Source organism: Bombus bifarius, unplaced genomic scaffold, assembly GCF_011952205.1.
Source record: "Bombus bifarius isolate JDL3187 unplaced genomic scaffold, Bbif_JDL3187 scf7180000008058, whole genome shotgun sequence".
Taxonomy (NCBI): domain Eukaryota; kingdom Metazoa; phylum Arthropoda; class Insecta; order Hymenoptera; family Apidae; genus Bombus; species Bombus bifarius.
Genome location: NW_022884422.1, coordinates 2,209,461 through 2,228,084, shown reverse-complemented (window position 1 = coordinate 2,228,084; position 18,624 = coordinate 2,209,461). Strand labels below are relative to the sequence as shown.

The 18,624-nt window shown below is 38.9% G+C and overlaps 1 protein-coding gene across 22 annotated transcripts in view; it reads right to left on the bottom strand.

The window, feature by feature from the left end:
• Nucleotides 1-244: 244 nt before the first annotated feature.
• LOC117208256 (disks large 1 tumor suppressor protein) overlaps nt 245-18,624 on the bottom strand; it is a 526,768-nt gene continuing 508,388 nt past the window's right edge. For 15 of the 22 annotated variants that reach the window (XM_033449267.1, XM_033449269.1, XM_033449273.1 and 12 more), the window contains 12 exons: nt 8,576-8,789; nt 8,211-8,368; nt 7,536-7,785; nt 7,219-7,321; nt 6,482-6,520; nt 5,320-5,361; nt 4,131-4,229; nt 2,893-3,042; nt 2,198-2,370; nt 1,985-2,094; nt 1,819-1,910; nt 245-1,665 (listed from right to left, as the gene is read on the bottom strand). In XM_033449267.1, the coding sequence (XP_033305158.1) occupies nt 1,556-1,665; nt 1,819-1,910; nt 1,985-2,094; nt 2,198-2,370; nt 2,893-3,042; nt 4,131-4,229; nt 5,320-5,361; nt 6,482-6,520; nt 7,219-7,321; nt 7,536-7,785; nt 8,211-8,368; nt 8,576-8,789 (1,540 nt within the window). In that variant the 3' untranslated portion in view covers nt 245-1,555. The remainder of the gene's footprint in view (nt 1,666-1,818; nt 1,911-1,984; nt 2,095-2,197; nt 2,371-2,892; nt 3,043-4,130; nt 4,230-5,319; nt 5,362-6,481; nt 6,521-7,218; nt 7,322-7,535; nt 7,786-8,210; nt 8,369-8,575; nt 8,790-18,624) is intronic. The other 7 variants (XM_033449279.1, XM_033449260.1, XM_033449280.1 and 4 more) reach the window with 5 other exon arrangements.

Sequence of the window (18,624 nt, the reverse complement as noted above, 5' to 3'; positions counted from 1 at the left end):
CCTTTATATCTATATCTATTTCCTTTTCCTTTATATCTATTCCATTTGTCCTGCCAGTGCATTCTAATACGTTCGAATTTCATCTCGTCAGACAATGAATGTTTTCGATTCCCTTCTGTCTCTTGTTCGCTTCTTATTGTGATTAAGTACATTAAAAAATACCGCGCTACTTCGCTCAGAATTAACCGGACCAAGCTATACATATATAGTATGTTCGGTGAAGCCAAGTATTATGTTTTATTGATTCTTTTTTTCATTTACTTTATTTTTCAGTATATTCTCGTACCTTGTCTCGTTTTCTTTCTTCATTGTTACGCTTTCATCGCCGTAATCGTCGCGATTTGCGCGTGAAAAATTCTTTGTTTAAGCGTCTAACGTGCTGTGCGCGTCATACAAATAATCGCGACGAAAATCTATCTTAAACATCTATTATCTTTTATTATTTTTTTGTTTTCTCGCTCGTACCCTCTCGGTTCACCTCTTTCTCGTTCAACTTCGGCCAAATGCCGATCATTCGTTTATTACTCGCTATTCTCGTCGTATTTTCAAGCAATTGCGTGAACTGTATACATACAACATAACACACACAGAACACGTCGCGATTCGATCAATCGAAGAACCGCGACGCTAGTCTTTCGGTAAAACACACGTCTTCTCGACGAATCGGCTCCGTTGCGCCGGTCGAGTCGTCATGCACACGCGTTAAAATCGATACCGAGACGAATACACGATGCAGTCCTCCGTGCTTTTCTCTTACGTTGCAAATTACGAAGTAACTTTACATTCTTTGTTGCGACAAGGAGGTTGATTCCTGTAAACGATCAAACTGCCGTGTATTCGTGCTTGACGTCTTAACACAGTAATAAAAATTTAACGTGATGACAAGTACGCGACGATGCTCGTAATCTTGCTCAACAAACCCACTCGTCAAGTGGAAATCATGAGAAAACATCGTAATACAACGAAACACTTCTGGTATTAACATTATAACATGTATCCTTCCTCCTAACAATCTCTCGGTGGAAGGATCCTTAAAACGCCTTAAATATTCTGCGATCAGATCTCTCGTCGAAACGGATAACAATTACAGCTGGAACACGCCATTGATTGTTTTATCCTTATATAATCAACAATGAAACCTTTCTCGCGGCGTGAACGATCGCGAGTTACAAGTTCTCGCGATGGAGACTTCGAACACGTTTCGAAGCATGCTCAATTACTATTATCCTCTGCCTATTCTCTTAACCTAATCTCCTCCCATGAACGTTCTACTCCTCTAAACCTTCACATACTGTCAGCTTTATTTGATGCGAAGTCTTCTTTTTTCGACGAGCTTGGTGCGCGGCTAACGCCTTAACTGGAACATTGTGCTACTCGATTGGGCGGGTGTGTGTGTGTGTGGAAGGTGGGTTGAAGTGAGGTGGAACGGGTTTTGGGACAGGGACGGGGAAGGCATTAGAGAGTTACTCGATTATTTTATTAAGAGTAATTAAGCTTGACGCCTCGGAGGTAGAGTCCAAGCGTTCGGACCGGGCTGAGCGTGGGGGGCAGGACGTCACAGTTGCTGATCTCTGCACGGTACCCAAATGTTCGGGCCTGACTGCTCGGCGATTACCTCCTTTACCTTCACGTAGATCTCTTCGGGCGTGTCACCTTGCACCACGGCTGCAACATAACGAAGGTTTCCATATCAATAACTCAATCTTATAATTGTCGTCGATTGCTCGTTGTGCCAATTAAATTATCGGACTTATCGACAAATTACTCGTTTCCGAGTTTCGTAATAAAACAATCATTATATTATTGGAAATCACTTACCAGTAAAGTATTCTCCAAACTCTTGCTCCATTTTCAGTGCTCGTTCGTACGTTTTTTTCGCTTGCTCTTCAGTCATCCTCTTGTTCATTTCCCTTTAAATACGAACAATCGCTCGTTAAACTACACTTCAATTTTCGAACGAATCGCCGAAAGCATTGTCACTTACATAACTGATTCCACGGACTTCGGTTTAATGAAAATGGCGATGGGATACAGCTGCGCCACTTGTAACCTCTTGATGGCATTTCCGCTCACGTCAAGAATACAGTGTTTCCCCTATATTAGTCGCAGATGAAATTTTTATTAATTTGTAATATCAAACATCGTTATTTGGTTTTACGTTCGGATTGATTTTTATGAATAATTTGCTTCCCCTTACCTTCTCAGCAACTTCTCGCACGGACGCCACGGACGTGCCATATAGATTATCATTGTACTGTCCGGCCTCAATGAACAAGTGATTCTGAATATCCCTCTCCATCTGTTCCCTAGATGCGACGAAATGATAATCACGCCCGTCCACTTCGTACTCTCTTCTACTCCTCGTTGTATCTGCAGAAATAAGAAACGTCCAACCATCCCCATAAACTAATTTTATTATTCGCATAAGTAATTGATCAAACGAATCTTTGAAACTTCGAATATTTAACAAATACCAATCGTAAAAATAAGTATGCAATTACATTGGAGTATTAACATAGGATATAGTAGCATTCGTGAAATTTCGTTTCACGTTTTACTAAATTTTTCGAAATAGTTAAATTAAGATGAATTTCATGGAGCAACAAATTTTTAACAATGTGAATGACTTAGGTAACAAATATGATATTTTGCAGAAATTAAACGTTATGATGTAGAATATTTCAATTTATTGCGACTGCCAGGGTAAAACATGTACGTTTTCAATGGTAGTCAACGTGTTAACTTAAAAAGAAATATACTACAGTCGTAATGAAAGAACAAATTGTATCCGACGAGCAATGTTCGCGAAATCCGAGGAAATCTCGTGATTCGTGGAAGCAACGCGTGACCCAAATCGCCAGGCGGGCTAGATTAAACTTTGTTTCAACTCACGTGGCACACAGCTGCCGAATTTGTCCGGGAATTCCGAGATGAGGTCGTCATTGATGCGATCCTTGAGAGGACCGAGGATAATGACAGGTCGGGTGTACTGTATGGTGAGCTGCTGGACTGCCTCGTACGACAGCACGTTTTCTTCGCTGCCTGTAATTTCCAGTATAAAGTACACTCGTATTTCCGTGACGACGGGGCTTGTGGTAAAAAGCTTTTGTTATCCTCGGTTAGATTGTTTGCACTCTTTCAAACAGCTATGGGAAACAAATTAGTTTCTCTCTCGATTTAAGAAACTTTTGATCTATTCGGACGAGAGAGAACGACACGGTCGATTTCGAAATACTATTTTCGATTACAAGAAACTTTCATATAAGTAGATACGAGTATACATATAACTATATGCTGGTTATGGATAATACAGAAACGCGACCGGGAATGATTATTATACTTTGCTGTTCACCTCGAACGAGAAATGATCCATGCTTTAGCACCTAGGAAATCGAAGCAAGGTAAAAGGGACTAAAAAAGGTTGGTAAGCTCCCTAAAGTCTAGAAACTTAGGCGATCGAAAAGTATCAAGGTCGACGTGGCATTAGTTACGTGGTGACTATGCTAATACACTCGATGGCGATAGAGATCGTGTTTTGTAATCGATACTCGATACTACGTGATTACAACGGTTTTAACACGATTACCAGGACGCGTCGCTTCTCGTTGTTACCGACGTGCTTCTTTCAATTTTCATTGAATTTTCCTTGGTAAATGGTTTCAAACTTGAGTCTGGAACCTCTAAAATATGAATGTGTGATTGGAAATTTTAGAGAAGCGACGCGATTTCTCGTGCTCTACGTAAGGTTTCTGTGACTTTCGTTAAAAGTTTACACGAGGATAATTAGTATTACAGAGAAATCAAAATCGGCAGAAAAAATAGACAGACACAAAGCACGTCGCGACTGTCCCAATTGCGCGGAGCGTTTTCGGCGTTTGGTCAGTGCTCGTGGGCAAAGTGTGGTGAGAATTAAAAAACAGAGAAAAAGGCACAAAAATTAAAAAGAAAAACATAGAAAAGTAAAAAAGAAAACAAGAAACAATAGTTGCTATTAAAAAAAGAGGATCCGTACGACGATCGAAATCGCGTTTCGATAGCTTGTTAGTCAAGGACCTAAATTGGTATCTGTTGTTCACTCCTGTTTTTTCACACACTATGACTCTTTTTTTCGTGTATTGTGCATCACTTACTACACTCGTCATTATTCTTATCGTCCTCCTGTTCCAGATAAACTAACGTCAGTTCCTCCATATAAGGCAGTTCGACACGATACAAAATTTCTCTACTCCCTGCGACGTAAGACAGATATCTTTTTATGAATGAAACAGGTAGAAGAAGCGCGCGGTGAAATGTGAGAGGAGATGAGAATGAACGTGTAGTAACACGCAGACGGGACCGCGGGTTTCGTTCCATGACAACGGATATTAGCTTCGAAGAAATCTAGCGAAGCTTTACACGTGGAGGACGTTTCATTGTACCGTATGCCGGCTTTTGCTCGTTTTACGATTGTTGAAGGGATGAAAGTTTGAAATGTAATTCTTTGTAAATGTCATGGATCATTGATGATTCGAGCGAGGTACAATTTGTTAATGCAGCAAGGGATGGTTATAGTGCTACTGATATTTTGAAATTTTATGACTCTATACAGAAATTTCGACTTGTTTACCCATTCCAGATGACCTAGTTCTAAATTTAAATTTTTGTATTCTGAATTGAAATTTCAGCGTTAAATATTTAAACCTACATTTGTAAATTTTAAACTTAAATTCTTTAAGCTTAGACATGCATCCCTTAACTTGAATCCTTCGTTTCCAAATTTTCAAACACTGAATTAGAGCTTCGAGACTTTTAACTTCAATTTCGAATAAATTGATACTTCATAATGTTACAGAATATATAAAAAAAGAGAGAGAGAGAGAGAGGAAAGAAATAGAATATAATGAAGACTAAAACAAGAAAAAGGGTCCATTATTCCGCTAGTGAAATCAGTTCGATTGCTCGGCTCGTAGTTTCTCTTGGAAGTCGGTGGGTTCGTTAATCGACAATGCGGCGAGAGGCAGAACGCGGTATTCAAAAGTGACAACGCGCCACGACAAAAGGACGTTGTCGAACAATGCGTTCGTCCCGCGAACGGATCGTTATATCGCAGTAATGAACGTGTGCTTTGTTAATTGATGCGACCGAGATGAAACGAAGAGAACGAGGGGTTTGGGGAATGGAACGGTAGGGGGGAGGGGTCGGAATACATAATGGGGACTGGAATGAAAGGCAGGCAGAGAGTAGGGGAACAGAAAGAAGATACAAATACGTATGTATATAGGAACGGATGAGAGAGAAAGAGGTGGCAAAGTGAAGAGAGAAAGAGAGAGACGTGATTACCTTCGGTGTTAGTGTCGTCCTGGGTGTAGCACAGCATGAATGCTAAAACATAACAAGTTCAATATTTCAGTATACGTTGCGTACTAATAAGCGGCCGTTAATAATTGCTAGGATTAATTAAGCTTTAAGCATGAGCAATCATCTTCCCTACCGCGCGGGGCTAGCTCGAGCTTTTCGAACAGCCCTGATTGGCCCATCGTGATAGCTCGCACGATCGCTCGTTTTTCCGCGGTGCACGAGAGTTTCGCTCGTTACGTTTTATTCGCTTCGTTAAACTTATAAATTCACGGTGACTATTTATTAGTACCGGAGAAAATGTCAGTAAAAGGAGCGAACATTCTATAAAGTAAAACGTTTTCAAGTCGTTCCGTTCACGATAGAGAAATGATGCAGCTACAGAGTTATAGAGTGATCGTGCTTTCACTGAGAATTCTAAAAGTAATTAGAATTCTAAGACCTACTTCTCTTGAAAATGGTGCCAGATATATCTTAACAGAGATTTGCTTCAGAACAATGAATATAGTATTTCATGATTTTCACGTAGGGACAACTTTCGTCGCAAGTTCAATAAGTTTCACAATTTTCGTAAATAAAGTTTTCCACGTACCAATCCTTTTGCACTCGCGCGACGATCGGAAGAAATGTGAACGAGCAACGTCAAAATTTCCGTTCACCATCGATCACTACACGTGCTGATATTTCTACAAGCATTCGAGGGTGGCTCTACCATTACTACGATCCACCATAAAAGGTTAGCCAGTTAGAAAGCGAGTCGAGTAAAGTGTCACAGTTTGCTCGATCGCGATGTTAGTGACCAAACGCATGATGCGAGTATAATTGGTGCAAAGATGAGGTTGCAGAGTGCTGGGCGCAAGCATAGAAAAGGATGTACGAAAGAAGAGACCTCTCGAGAAGCGTAACTAATTCACAGGGTCGCTGATATCGTTTCTGTCTTTCCTTGAAAAATCTTTCTTCTTTCTCGTCTTATCGATTCTTTTCGTATATTGATTTCTCGATATATTTTTTCGTATTAAAAAACCAAATAGAAATGTACGTGCACGCGCGCTCGTGTGTTTCGTGTATGGTATAACGTATGTGTGTATGTGGGTGTATCATGTGATTGTATCTTGTTTCTTCTTGTTGACTAACTTGGAATACTTACGTGTAGGATCGTTTTCGTTCTCGGGTGTCGTGGGCGACCCTACACAAGCAGGCAAAAACAAAACACATGTCACGTTTTCACATGGTAAAAACACAAAAGCTCAATCGGAAGTTGGGCGTATTCGTCGTACTTGTCACGAATTACTAAATGACCTTAACTTGCCAACGCACCTCTAAACGGGCTTTCAGATTCGAAGAGATTGCGTTCCATTTATTTTACGCTTTTCCCATTACGTTCCCGATACGATTCTTTTTTTTTTTTCTTTTTTCGTCGAGTTGACTTTGGTGCATGTTTAATAAAAAGACTTTCTACGTTAGTATCGGTCAATCAAAGGGAGTAAAAATAAAAAAAATAAAGAACGATCAAACGAAAGGGTAAACAATTGAGTTTATGAAGGGTTTACGAACCTCTAATAACTTCGAATCGTTCGAGAATTAATCTTTATCGAGGTCATCCATTCGATAGATTAAGTTGAAGAAAAAAAAAAAGAAAAAACATAAAAAAAGGACATAGAATCATCGTTGTAACGGGGGGATATCAAGACACATGTAAAAAGTACTAATTATAAGATCAAACATAATATGATCTAGATAATATATATACATATATAGTGACTGAGAATTACGACGACAATTAAAAAAATTTTCACGTAAAAAGACCACAATAGGTAATATATACGGGTCTGAACATGCACAGAACGTGCAGGATACGAATTGGTCATGTTTCAAGACACTCACGTTCCTGATCTGAACCATCTTCAGATTTGTCGTCCTTACTCTTCATGAACGGGAACTTCCTACTGAATGAGAAGTTCTTCTTCTTTCTATCCAGTGTCGATTGCTGTGATAACATAATTATATCTTCTTGTCAAACGCTTTTCTTTTACATTCTTTTTAATAAAAATATCATATAAATATTAAAAAAAATATCCATAGTCTATTCTAATTTTAATATTTTGCTTCAATTTTTCTAATTTTGATTTGTAATCAATATATTGATACGACCCCGTCGTCCTTCTTCTTGATTTCACGCGCAGCCGATCGAACGAACTCACCTTGTCGAGGATGACCGGCATGTGGCCTTGGAATTTGACGGAACGATCCCTGGCGCGTTGCTTCCGTTCCCATCGTCTGCGTGACGGTATTATGCCGAGACCCTCCTCTTCGCCCTGAGGAGTCACTCTTCTGGCTTGCCACCATTCATCGTCGCTGGCATTCGTCACGTGTAGGATTTCACCGTAACGGAATGCCAAACCGCGGCTCGGCAGGCCGTCGTCCTTGTTAGGATCGTAGTCGAACAACGCTCTGTGAAATCGGATGGAAGTCATTTACGGTGTATTCGTGATTCTTTCGTTTAAGACTCCCATCTTTACTTATATTGACTTAACTTATAATAGCACTACCGTTAAGAGATGTAGGTTTGCCTTTGGCTATACGTGCTTTGAATCTTGGCGAGCGAATTATTTGAGAAGAAAAGCTTCGACTCTATCTAAAAATGTACGAAGAATCTCTGAACTCACAACTACAGTTCGAATTTTTATTTCATTGCCAAGATTCGTTGAAGGATTTTAAATGTCACGAACGCGTGAGGAATGTTAATAGTGGCTTTTTTAATAAATAAAATTACCAAGTAATCTGAAATATTACACATCTGTGGCGATAGTAAAAATACGAATGTCCGTTAGTTATGAGTTAAATTGATATCATTATCTAGTTCCTATTAGTCCTACCTAACGTAAAGCGATTTCTTTTGCGAGGTCCTCATGAGGGTGCCTGTCATCAAATTCTGCTGAGAGATCTGTTGTTTAAGATCATGGATCTTAGCCTCGAATCTGTTGTAATCTTCGGGCTTATACTGCACCACGATCGTCACTGTCTGCCCGGTACCCTGGATACAAATATTACAAAATTTTCAGTTACTGAATACGATCGAATCAATTACGACTGGCACAGTTTCATTCATTTCTTTGTTCGGAGATGACAATTCTTAAAATATATCAAAAAATTTGGAAGTATTTCTAGAATTCGATGATCGAACTCGATAATAATCGAAAACGAATATCGAGTAAGAAATATAGAGATGCTTTGAAGATACCTTAAGGGCCGCGGCGGCCTCTTCATGGGTGGCTGTCCGAAGATTAATGCCATTGACACTGAGTATCTGATCGCCGCGACGTAGTTCACCGCTGAGGTCGGCGGGACCTCCGGCTAGGATGAAGGAAATAAAAATTCCCTCGCCATCTTCGCCACCGACAATATTGAAACCCAGGCCGGAGGAACCTTTGTTGAGCACGACTGTACGTACCTCTCTGTAAAAATAAAAGATGTTATTTAATTATCACATTCAATTTACCTTAATCGTTCACTACTTCCGATTATCATGTAAGTCATTTCAGGGTCACATTGACCAACTTCAAAGTAAAAGAATTCCTAAAGACCAACTTCAAAACTAAATTGGAAAGCATAGAATAGTGATGATTTTGCGGACAATGTTTTTTAAATTCATCTCAGAATTTACCAGTGTGTGTGTCATCTTGCAATGAATAAATTTACACAAATAAGTCATAAGTTGTGTAGTTATGTAATGAAATTAACAAATGAACAAAAAATGGAGATAATCAGCTTGATTTTAATCGACTTCTTTAGATACGCTGGTAAAATCTCTTTATTTGTCAGTAATGTACATATATTATTCGTACATATATATCGTTCTCTAACTTTCACGAAAACAAACATCTTTTTCTTTACTAAGAAATATTTCTCATTTTGAATAAAAGAGGCAACATGATTTTCGAGCCGCTCTTTTCCTCCAGTTAATCCTTAGAGTGCTATGGACGCATATATGCGTCTGTCAATTTTTCCGAACACCTACGTAGAAGTAATACTATTACGTTTGTGTGAGATAAATATAAATGCATTCCTTATATATAATGCATATATTTTATATCAAAAATCTACTGCTTCCAAACAAAAATTTAGTGAATTTCATTTGGCGTTGATAAGAGTCTTTTAGGAAAATATTTCCGACGTAGAATCATGGTAGGAGAAGGAAAGAGAAAGTCTGAACATATACCATTTCGTTTAATTGATAGGCATTTTCCATCAAAATGCTCTAATCGTGCCGGTACAACACAATTATCAAGAAGAAAATGTGTTGTTTGTGTGAAAAATAAGAGAAGGAGCGACACGCGATACGAATGCAGAAAATGCGATGTCGCATTATGTATCGATAATTGTTTTGAAATTTTTCGCACACAACTGAATTATTAACTTGTGTTATATTTACTAAATTTAATTTTCTAGTTTATTACCCAAATTCTAGTTTATTGTAAATTTCAATGTTTATAATAAATGATTAATACTAAAAAATAACGCTCTTGAATCATTTAATCTCGTGCAAAAGAATTACTATAACTTATTACGATTTGCGCTTTGAATAGTCAATCAACAGAGTTCAGTCTAGCGAAGAAGTACTTCGTCCACAGCGGTCGTCAGCGCTGGCCGCGCGTCGTCCGTACGGACCGCATAGGCCGCGAGTATTCAGCACTCTACGAGTTAAAGGGCGAAAGTCTTTTCACTATGGACTCAAGTAGTATCGAGGTCTTAAAGTATGTCGCCAGTCATTAATTGCTTCGCGTCTCGTAGTATTTTTAATTAAAGTCATTGGTTTAGAAGAACAAGCCGTGCGCGTTAAAGTAGTTCTTCAAAGTAGCATGATCGCGACACGGCTGATCTCAAGGTGTACTCTTCCAATAAAACACTTGAAATCATCATATAATTCCGATATATCTGATGAATTCATAGGTTAAATAAATCGCGAATATCAGGTTAAAAACGAATGAAACGAACAATTCAAAGGGAGAAATTCAATTTATTTTCTTTCCCTTCTTCCGCTTATTTTCTTGTTGAAAAAATACATATGTATATAATTATATACGAAATTCCTTGCACATTTTACAGAAGAGTCATTTTTATTTAAATAAAGTAATATAAAGTTTTATTGCGAAAATGTTAGACATTCTACCAAGATGACTAAGCACTATATTATTATTATTTTATATATTAAAAAATAATTGTGTTATAATAATAAATAATAATTATTCATTAGTGAATGGAAGCTTTTATGGGTGGATATTAACATATAAACCAAAAATAAAGCAACATTTTTTGTTACCACATAGAATTCCGCTGTGAAATTTTGTAGTATTTTATTTGAATAAAAATGACCTTTCTATATGACGAGTGAAGACCTGTTCACAATACAATTATCCTGGAGAACGTACTAATTTCCTATTCAAATTTTGCAAATTTTCTATTTAAATTTTATTCGAAGAACAGAGAGTTTAATTAAGATCGACGAGGTTAATCGCAAGACAGGTAAATCTCACTCGACCATCTATTCTCGTTACGAACACACTAGATGCGAAGAAAAGAGGAAACGCGAAATTCCTTGCTCTGGTCGAGAGCTCTGAAAGCTTAGGCAGTTAATCACCACGCAGTCGGAATCGAGTTCCCGTAGGCGTCTCTCTGTCGCGGAACACACAATTCCCGCGTCGACAGACGGAACACGAAACAATTTGTGAACGGAACCTCGTTTCTCCACCTGGTCGATGCATTGTGTGTTGGATGACGCGATTTTAAAGGCCGAGACACGTACAGGGGCTCGTTTGTCAATATTCTATGTTTGAGCTACCAGTTTATATCAATTGCACAGATACTCGCGCTTGAATCGAATTGGTGTAAACGAGGAGTGGTAACACGCATAAAGAAACCGTATTACCATGAATAATGTAATAAAGTAATAAAAATTTCTGTGTAGAACGAAGAGAGAGAAATTATTACTATTATTATTGTTATTATTGTTGTTGTTGTTATTATTATTATTGGTATTATTATTATTGTTATTAATGTTATTATTATTATTATTATTACACTTAATTGGAAATCGTGTGGTTTAATAATCCAATTTGTCTCGGATTTAACTAAAAATACTTTTAATTCTTTGGGTTTATGTTAACTACAAGTAGGAATTCTTAAATAGAATTACTTTATCGCAATCTATCCCGCTATGCTAGTTAATTTTCATGGCATTAATATGCGTAGGCAAATATATCTTTTTATATATCATAGAGAAATTGGGTCATTTATGTCTGTTTACCGCTCTGCGCTTTAAGAAAATCTGAAAAAATCACAGACAATTAACAATGCCTTTACTACGTTATAGAATCGTTTCTTAATTCAAATGCTTGAAACTTTCTTCGTTAAAAATAAAATTCGAATTCAAAAATTCTAATTTAATTTAGATTGTCAGTTTGTTTATGGATTATTAATTTGTCCCAAAAAGTTATACCAATATTATTATTTAATTATTTCTGTAGCGGCACATGAGCTAGAGGACAATTCGAATCATGTTGTTGTTTCGCCTCGAAGTATCAATATCGTTAGGATACACATAATGTAATAATAAATAAACTCCGGGCAAAACAATGTCGCCGCTACGTGCAACCGTCAAGCAAAGACGACTTTAAATTTTCCGGTACTCCCCCGACCAGTATAAATAAACGAACGCGATCGCAAGACGAACAGTTTTATCAGTCTCAGTCTCGAGCGATCTTATTAGCGATCTATATACAGTCTTTAGCGAATCAATTTGTATCAAGCGTCTTAGTGAACATTCTTTGTATTTATTTATTATTTTAAATACACTTGACGATTTTAACATCGAGTTATCTCGTCATTTAAACCTTACAATCAACCATTCACCACATGTCTAATCACATTTCCATAATTACTCCAATTTTCCTTGTCTTACGAAGAACGACTTCTTATCTACAGGGTGGTTGGTAACTGGTGGTACAAGGGGAAAGGGGGTGATTCTACGCGAAAAAAGAAGTCGAAAATATAGAATAAAAATTTTTAAAAATATACACAATTCTTTTTCCCTTTAAAAATTAAAAAAACATTTCTATAATTTAACATCAAGACAGTAAATTATGTATACCACTAAATATGACTGTTTCAAAAGGCGACTTTAGAGCGTACGCAGCTACGTCAATCACCACACGAACACGAGTATCATGTTGTCTCGAGATTGCTTTACAACCCCCTCTCTCTTCGTAGCAGAGGGCGGCAGATTTCCGGAAATATTCCACGACGTGCATAATACGCATTCACGTGACAGAATTCATAGACGAGCGAAATTATCGCGTTAATTAAGGTTCCTATTGAAATTCGACCGTTTCAGATCGCCCGTGCAGCAGAGCTCGAGTATCTGTCGCTACGAACAAGCCAAGGATTCACGAAAATGACAAGTAGTGGAGAACATGTGTCGTCGTCTCAAAGATTTCTATGCATCCAACAGACTCGAATTTCGTGAAAATGGATCTTACATACGATATCTTTCAGCTTCCTCCTATTTCGCTCCTCATCATGCTGAGGGTCCATTGTAGTTGTTCGAGAGAGATTTGTTGTTTCGTGACTGGTATCATGCGATAGGCATGGTATGATATGCATGATAGTATCTTAGCATTCGTGAGATTGAGTATGGAATAGCTTGCATATCGCGCGAGCTGGTATTCGAGGCAATAGTCATTTGAAAATGTGTTGCTTGATTGTTACAATTACAGTTCATTGTTCGTCTCGAATATACAGACTCAGCGTTATTAAGTTTGATTAATTAAAAATTGTCGCAGTTCAATTTTATTCCGGAACGTGATTTTGTTAGAATTGCTATTTACGAAATTTCAAGATATTTAGGATTTTATGTAGGATTACTATTTGCTTAATTGCTATAAATTAATTGTGACATCGTCGAAATCGAGTTTGTGATTGAAAAAAAAATTTCCAAAATTGAGTTCGACGAAGAGTAAGTCATCCGAATTCCACTGTCACAACCAGGGAATTCAGAATATTGGTTAGCTGATTCGGGAGTTGTCCGTAATCAAGTTCTACAACCAGATACTATCGGCAGGATTGGGGTTGAGTGTTCGGGACACATCGTCTAACACAGATTCGAGACCATCGATATTCACTCGTATCACTGTATGCCTAACAGCACTACAACACTACAGTGCTACAGCAATATAAAATAGCACTAATTGTTAATTCGATTGCTTGGTCAACTTTTGTTTTAAAATAATATTTGCTCAGGTTCTTTACGAATGAGAAATTCACGATACACGACTTGGAAGCCGCGTAAAGGCATTAACGTTGCAGCGAAGTCAACAAAGCACGAAGCCATAAGGTTTTCACAACTGCAGCCCGGTCCTTGACGTTTCGTGGTATAAAGCTCATCAACGAACACTTTGTAAATATTCTACGGTTAAATGTCATAGAACTAAAAATGCCGGGAGGCACGAGCGAAGTGTAAGCGCTGACTGCACGAGTCGCGAAACCTCGAATCACATGCTGGCAACTGGATAGCCTTAATTAAAGCTGCGCCCGCAAAAATCTCAACGAACCACGAATTTTCGCGAAACTCGAGAGAGACACGAGTAGTTCTACACTCCGTTGCCAAAGGAAAATGCTCAGTATCCTAATTAAGATCTCAACATTTTCGAGTCTATTCAGCCATGGCTTATTGCTTTACGAGAGTAGTTCCACCATATCTCAAAGCCAATTGAACTTCGCATCAAAAATCTAGGATTAATCATCTTTCCTTTCTACGAGTTCCACTGCCCTATTCCTCTCTTTGTCTTTACGTTCGCCCAGAGGGAGGATTTCATCCCTGAAAGGTCGATTTTCATTCCGTTTCAGTGGAGCCACTCAACGCACCAGCTTCTCGCTTGCGTTAACAAAGACCTCAAATTAGTGGTTGGCCGGTGCAGCTGCGTTTCCAGGGCTCCATTAAGGTCACGTCGCAATGCACACGTCGGATAAACTGAGGGGCGATACAGTGCACTAGCGATGCCAAATTTAATATGAGTTTTGGAAACTCAGTGTACATTCAATGATCGTCTAAAGTATTTGTATTAGTAATTGTATTAGTAATACAATTAGTAATTTGTATCAGTAATAAAGTATTGTACTTTATTAGGTTTATCAGACTGATCGACTGGTGCTTGTTCGAATAATTTTATTGATTATTAAGAAGTTTTATGGAACGATGAACAATGTTGGGGAAGCTTCAACGTATTCTTGTGTTGGCGGGAAATGACTGACATTAACGGGGAACCAGTTAGGAAACAAAAGAAAAAAATACGAGAGAGAGAGAGAGAGAGAGAGAGAGAGACGGCCGCAGTGCAAGTCGGTAACGATTATTCCATAGAGCAACTATATTTAGCCGGTACCACAGCAAAGCACGAAATGTCAATACGTTGCGTGGTGTACCATACAGTATCGCACAACAAGAGTTCGAAACTGCTAAAACTGTTGAATGTCCGACATGTCTTATTCTTTTTCATTTAGAAACCTATTTTGAATAGGTATATGCTAAATAAGCACACATAAAGGGATTATATGTTTTCATAAAAGATATCCTGATAAATATGCAATAATGTGTTCTTAGTGGCTAGATTCACTTTTCTATAATAGTCAAAAGAACAACCATTTAATTGCTTTTCAAACGATTTAAAGAGATATGAAAGCTTTGTGCAACATTTCATCAGAAGCTTCTGCAACTCGGGTGATCACAGTCACGGTCGAGGACCCGTCTGATCATGAAATATTTATGACAACGTTGACCAAGAGTACGATTTCATGGTTAATTGACCGTTCACGAGAACGGTCAGCCTATCGCCCTGCTAATCCATGAATGACTTCATTTCGTTAGCTCGACACGAGGACTACCTTGAGAACGTCGGCTTTAAACAGCGACGCTTCGTACCCACCGAAAGCTTGTCCTTCGATCCAAAATGACCACATCGTCGTTGCAATCCCTGTGGAATGCAGCTTGACGAGAATCTACGGAGTTGAAACTTCGGTAGAAGTGCATAGTGGCTTTTATTAAAAATTGTAATTCGAAGCTTTGTTGCGTCATTACTTGAAATGAAAAATGGCTTCATTTGAGAGGTTAGGATTGTAAAGGAAGAAATGTATTCCTTTGAAGTCTCAATTTAAAAGCAGCTCTGACGTATCGAATTTCTGAATTTTGTCAAGGATCCCACATAAAATGACGACACATTCCGAATAATAACCAACATATTAGGAAACACGAGTTGCTTCTATGTTGTAAAAGAACATAGAAGCAATTTGTATTCTTTCCGAGAATACAAATGTTTATCCTTATGGACTGTTCAGAATATATGAATAATAAACTTATTTATATTAAACTGAGACTATGTCTTCAATTCTTAAAATATATATTAAAAACAGTTTCAATCTCTCCTCGAATTTCAATTTCATCTGTTCAAATATCCTTGACACGCAATACAAAAGTACCTTTCAACTATTAATAGATCCTCGAATGAAAATACCTATCACCTATTTTTGCTTCGTTCCACGCTCGATCTGTCCTCGATTAATCGATCTCGGTCTACAAAAACAATTTTCCACAAGGATACCTGCCTCGAAAGATTTCTGTGGAATTGTATACCCGTTTAATTCGTGGGTAGAGACGTCACTGGCGCACGCGACTTTCAGCTGATCCAGGCTTACCTGCGCAATGCGTCCGAAACTGCGATACATGCATGTTTCGCACGCACCTGTTCGACGCGGTTCCGCAGTGACGCGATTAACACTGGAAACAGAAATGTCACTGGGTCAAGAGGTTTCGATTCCAATTCGAATTAAATTCAATTTCGTTTCTTAAAGCTCCGTCGGTTCTATTGCATGGATTCTACATATTAATCAAATAAAAAATATGTACGCGTTCATCTTACAGACGTTTTTAAAGCGATCGAAAAATAAACGAGCACGAGTTGCTTTCTCTGGGTTCATTTCTCTATCCTTTCCACGAATCGATAATTTTTTAGCAGTCTGACCAATTATTGGCTTAATCAGCCAGCATGGCAATTTACATTAATCATTTGTACGCCATGGCCCAGCGAACGTTTGTGGGTCAAGGGAGCCGCGTAACTTTCGACTCGACGGTGCAAAATTCACCTCAAGCTTTATGAATAGCTTCCAATGATGTTCAGGATAGTTCTCCGTGAAATAAACTTAATTTATAATTCTTATTAATTTTACACGACACTGAGCTTTCCTTGAAGATACGTCGAGGAGAGAACAAGAATCGAACGTCGAGAGAACGTCAAGAGAAAGTGCCAGTGCAATGACGATCCTCAACTCGAGTGGATGCAACGTCACGGAAGCACTTTCATTAAATTACACGTACTTGCTGGTAGAGTGGCTGATTTATGGTATGGAAGCTTGTAAGAAAAGCAAGATCAGCACGATCACGTAAAGCATAGAAACGAAGCATATCATCGGTGCACACGATCCAGCTGTCAGCAGCTGCTCACCTCGAATTACTTTCGTAAACGAGCACTGGTCACTCATCCGATTCAGTCAGTGGCAGCTGACCAATCGGCGATTCTCCATTAAAAAAAGCACACCGTGTTCGAAAAGCTGCGCACACCGCGTCGCGCGACGCACGCTGCGCTTGTGCGTGTTCGCAACTGCGACGCACCTGTTCCCTTGGCAGTGACGTAACACAAATCCTGGCCAGGGGTGCCCCGATTCAGATGTCTCCACTAAAACTATCTTCGACCGTAAACAGAAAGACACGGTAAAAACGACGCGATACTTGACAACCAAGTTCGAGACTTGAAGAACTCGCGAGAGGATCCTGCGACAAACACGGTTCCGTCTCAAACACGTCCCGACGTCGAGGGCGTCGCGACGGATTAAAGGCCGCATAGGTGGCCGCCGTGTCGCCATGCGCCGCGCCACCAAGCCGGCCTCCGCGGGCTATCATCAGATCGATAGAAATAAGCTGACTCTCGTATGCTTCCACCACTCTCGCCACCGTCTGCCCCCGATCTCTCTACAATAATCCACCCCTTAACTCCTACTCGACTTTTCCCCTATCGTGGAAACGGGGCCAAACGGAGGGAAGTTTTCGCGGAAGGGCTGCCACCCCTCGCACTTTCCGTTTTTCCGTACGTCTAGAGCTTCCGATGTTTTGTCTCGTTTTTAGGGTGGTTTATTTTAGGCTGCTGGATTTCGGAGGGTGAGATGGGGGAGATTAGAGAGAGTATTCCGTAATTGGAGGGTTGATAATCATAATGGTGTTACTCAGCCTGTTGCGTGTTTCCATGAAATAATATTTATTACTATAAAAAATTGGTCATATTTTTTCAAATTATGAAAACGTATCGTGGTAGAGAATAAAGTAATTCTCAAAATTTTCATTTACACGATTACGATTGTCAATTAATTTGTGGAATTTGTGGATAGAGAATTATTTGAATATCTAGACAACTAAATTAATGTCTGCGCAGTTCTGATAAGGTGATTGGGGAAAACGGAGAATTTACAAAAAAAAGGGGAGAATGAGTTGCTTTTGTTCGACTTGATTACCCAATTGTATATTTTGCAAATTTTCATTTAGTCATCGTATCGTATCGAATGAATGATCGTCTGCTGATTCAGCATAGTAATCAAACAATACTTGTCACTGAATATGATTAACATATCACATAGGTGTCTTTCTTCGTCTTCACAGAAACCACTCTTGATTCACAACAGGATACAATCGTGTTTTTCAGGAAATTCAGTATACTCTGAATTAATAAACATAGAAAAAAGTCTGTTCGTACAAGACAGCTATTGAATGAACGCGCCAATGAATAGACACACTTGACCGACATTTTGACGGAACAACCTCATATGCATCTACATCCGCTCGCATCAATGACGAACTCTGAGACAAGCGTGTATGGGATTTGTACAGGCGTGGATCGCAGTTAATTGCAACGGCGAATGTAATCGCTGACCAGCCTTGCGAGAATGGAAATTTCACTCGAAGGTATCGCTCCTTCCATTGACCTACTTATACACCGCACCATATGCCGCACATCCGCGTCCGTGTGTTTCAAATATACATACATCATCTGGTTTTCCAAAAGTTCCTCGTCGTGCACGATATACGTGAAATATTTTTGAAAACCGAACGTTCTCTGCTCGAAATTGCATTATAGAATAGCGCTACCGCAATAGATGTGCAAACTTCGCTACTTAATACGCGAAATACTCGTTCTTTTT